Source organism: Echinops telfairi, unplaced genomic scaffold (assembly GCF_000313985.2).
Source record: "Echinops telfairi isolate 266 unplaced genomic scaffold, ASM31398v2 ScPeMD7_7412;HRSCAF=8450, whole genome shotgun sequence".
NCBI classification, from domain to species: Eukaryota; Metazoa; Chordata; class Mammalia; order Afrosoricida; family Tenrecidae; genus Echinops; species Echinops telfairi.
The window spans coordinates 9,660,584-9,664,103 of NW_022111312.1; the positions used below are offsets into that span (position 1 = coordinate 9,660,584).

At 57.8% G+C, this 3,520-nt stretch overlaps 1 protein-coding gene across 1 annotated transcript in view; it reads left to right on the forward strand.

Annotated features, from left to right (window-relative positions):
* BICDL1 (BICD family like cargo adaptor 1) overlaps positions 1–3,520 on the forward strand; it is a gene marked incomplete at its 5' end in the record, with an annotated part of 85,926 nt that overhangs the window by 72,149 nt on the left and 10,257 nt on the right. Inside the window, 3 exons of the mRNA XM_013006399.2 lie at positions 879–1,058; positions 1,758–1,976; positions 2,764–2,907. Coding sequence (XP_012861853.1) covers positions 879–1,058; positions 1,758–1,976; positions 2,764–2,907 — 543 coding nt within the window. The remainder of the gene's footprint in view (positions 1–878; positions 1,059–1,757; positions 1,977–2,763; positions 2,908–3,520) is intronic.

Below are 3,520 nucleotides of genomic sequence, written 5' to 3' on the forward strand. Positions count from 1 at the left end.
TGTGAGTGTCCTGTCCGAACGTTTGGCCACACGGGCCGTCGTTTTCGTCGGGTCCACACCTACGAGACGCAGGCACAGTGGCTAAGGGCTGGGCTGCTGGCAGAAAGGTCTGTGACGTGCACCCGAGCCCCTCTGTGAGAGAAAGAGAGAGATGGAGCCGTCTGCTTCCATGAAGGTGACAAGTGGAAAAGCGCTGAGCCGCTGTCCTGTCTTACAGGGTCCTTAGAGCCAGTCACTGGGTGACAAAGGGGGGTGAGCTAAAAGATTGAAGCTCACAGGCATCAAGTCAATGCCAACTCACAGCAACCCCACAGGACAGAGCAGAACTGCCCCTGGGGGTGTCCGAGACTGTCCTCAGAAGCCGGGGGACGGCTCTGGTTTCAAATGGCTGGCCCTGTGCTCAGCAGCCCAAATAGCCACTCCTCCCGCAGGGCTCCAAGGCCTTCAGAGGGTACCCGTTGGCTACTGTTACCCCTCCAAAATTAACATGACTTCTCAAACACCATCAAATACTCATGTTCAGAATTTCAAATCGTCACATCATGAAATTTCCAACCATTTTTGCTTGAATCAAGAAACAAAGTAGGCCCACACATTGCAGTTGATTGATAACCTTTGGAGGTCGCTTTTCATCCGTAAATCCGTTCTTCCCTCATTCCTCCTGAAATCTGTTAGCGAAGAAACAGAGTTGGGAAAAAAAAGAAAGAAACAGTTGCTGTCTCTCAGCGTCCCCCAGTCTAGAGTCTACTGACTCCCTGACAGCATCTGAGAGGCCCCTCTCCTATTGGATTGAGAGAAGGAACGTGTGTGTGTGTGTGTGTGTGTACATAAGTGCTGAGGCTTGGCCTACCTGACCACCATTTCCCTCTGGTTGAAAGCTGCATCAGAGCCAGCTGGAGCTCCAGGAGGTGCGCCTCTCCTACCGGCAGCTGCAGGTGAAGGTGGAAGAACTGACGGAAGAGAGGAGTCTGCAGAGCTCTGCCGCCACCAGCACCTCCCTCCTGTCAGAGATCGAGCAGAGCATGGAGGCCGAGGAGCTGGAGCAGGAGAGGGAGCAGGTGCCCGTCAGCATCCCTCCACCCCTTCTCGAGGGAGACCACCTGGGGGCTCCCGGGGCCCCTCCCGCTCAGGGCCTGGGATGCCAGCTGCCAGCTGTCAGGAAGCAGCAGGTTCCTGGCCCTCCATCTTCACTCCCATGCCCACTGAGGCGTTAAGAGCAGAACGGCCAGAGGACAGGGTCAGCGGCTCAGTCATGTGCATCAGCCTCCTACTGTGTGGACTGACCACGGTCTAGAACGTTGGTGAGCCATCCTCTCCACCCACTCGGCTTTTCATGCCACCCGTAACTACTCATCCCCCAATCACTGTCTCGTCCTGCCAGGAAGAACTGTGCTTCTCTAACGTCGGCAGTGGCCAGCAGACAGGGAGAGAAAGAACTGTGTGTCCATATGGACATACTGGAGGTTCCCTGGTGGCACAGGAGGCTCACTGTTAGGCAGCTAACTGCAAGGTCGGCAGTTCAAACCCACTAGCCACTCGGAGACCCTCTGGAGCAGCTCCACTCTGTCTCCGATGGTTGCCGTGGGTTGGAATTGAGTCAGTGGTAGCTCGTTGTGCAGATACGTACTTTGCCCAAAAGAAGTATCAGTGTGTCTTGGGACAGGACAAAAAGAAAGAGAACGCTCCCTTTCCCAGAACGGGTGTGCCGGGTCCGCCCTCTCGGGAACCCACAGGCAAGGGTCTTTTCTCCGTTCCAGCTGAGGCTGCAGCTCTGGGAAGCCTACTGCCAGGTGCGCTACCTCTGCTCCCACCTTCGTGGGAATGACAGCGCTGACTCGGCCGTGTCCACGGACTCCTCCATGGACGAGTCTTCCGAAACCTCGTCCGCCAAGGACGTGCCAGCCGGCAGCCTGCGCACTGCCCTCAACGAGCTCAAGAGACTCGTACAGAGCACCGTGGATGGCATGGAGCCCACGGTAGGTGCCCCAGCCGGGGGGCTGAGACCCAGAGCAGGAGCTGAGGTGGGCCCTGCTGATGCCCCCGTTATTGGTCTGAGAGTGCAGGGTCCCGCCCATTAGACAGGGCAGGGGTCCTGGGGAGAAGGCTCCAGATGCTCCCCTGCAGCCACGGGGATGCAGTGTGCTGGTGCCAGTGACTGGTTACCCTTCAGAGCCCGGTTGGTGTCAGTGATGGGCTGGCTGTGAGGAAGCTTAGGCCCAAAGAGCTGAATTATGTGAGTTGAGACAGCTAAGCTCAAGTGCACAGGCCTTTAAGAATTCCAGACCCTGGGGCCCTCCCCGGTGGAGAGGGTGGTTCAGAAGACATCCCGGCACACAGGGCCATTGGCCGCAGCTTCACAGCTGGCTTTCACCCTCCCGCCACGTGCCAGGGCTCCAGACTACCCAGGTTTCATCTTCTGACACAACAGTGTCTCTCGCCGAGGTGAACCTGGGCAATAGGGTGCTCTGGGGATTTGACAGATGGGGTGGTTGCCAAGGCCCAGGGAGGCCAGCCTCGGTGAGGGAGAAAGAGTGAGTGCGTGTCATTCCACGCTGACCATTCCCTTCCCATGAGCTCTGACCAGAAGGAACATCTCACACCCCCGGAAAATGGGAAATGTCCAGCTGTTGTTTGCAAAGTGAAACCGAGCAGGGACAGCTTTCTCCCCTAACTCTCTCTGCACTCCCTCGCCTCTCCTTCCCTCCCTCCCGCTTCCCATCACCACCCTCTTGCCCCTTCTCTCTCCTCACACTCTGCCCTCAGAGTTCCCGGAGGATTGAGGATGACTCCCTAGAAGAACAGATAAGGCAGACCAGTGAGGACTCGAGAGCCCTAAGGGAGCTCATGGAGGGAGAGAGGGGTAAACTGAGGCAAAGCCTAGAAGAGCTGCAGCAACTCCACAGCCAGGTGAGCTCCCTGATGTGCAGTCCAGGGCAGGGAATGTGCACGGGGCTGGGGGCTGCTCCCTCCCACTTGCATTGGTGAGGGGGCTTCCCTCCAAAAGCCCTCAGGGGACTGTGGCCTAAAGTGGAGGTGAGCCGAGGGAACCATTCTCGGGTTGAGCCCAAAGTAAAGTTGGCAGAGGTGCAGCTAGCCCACCCTACTCTCCTCCAGAACACACTCCCTCCCGCCCCCAAAGCCAGAGTCCAGCAGTGCGGGCTGGCCAGTTAAAGGCCCCAGCTCCCCAAACACATTGGGGTGCTCCTTCCAGGAGCTGCTGCGCAAGGCCGTTGGCAAGTGCAGAGACGCCACGTGGTTTTGCAAGCATGCCCCCGCTTTCTACAGACCTCCCCACAGAGGCCTGCTGTTTGCCTGTGAAAGAATTCCTGTCCTCTCCTTGTTTGGAGTGCTGGAGAGATGTGACTACAGTCACATCTGAAAAGATGGAGAGGGCCTAGGAGCAGCCCCACTCAGAAAGGGGCTTCTAGAATGTTCGAGGGCATGAAGCCACCTCCTTCCGGCTAGGGCCACGTGCAGTTCCCTCCTCCTGTGGGCACCCTGCCCAGGTGGCCTTCGAGAC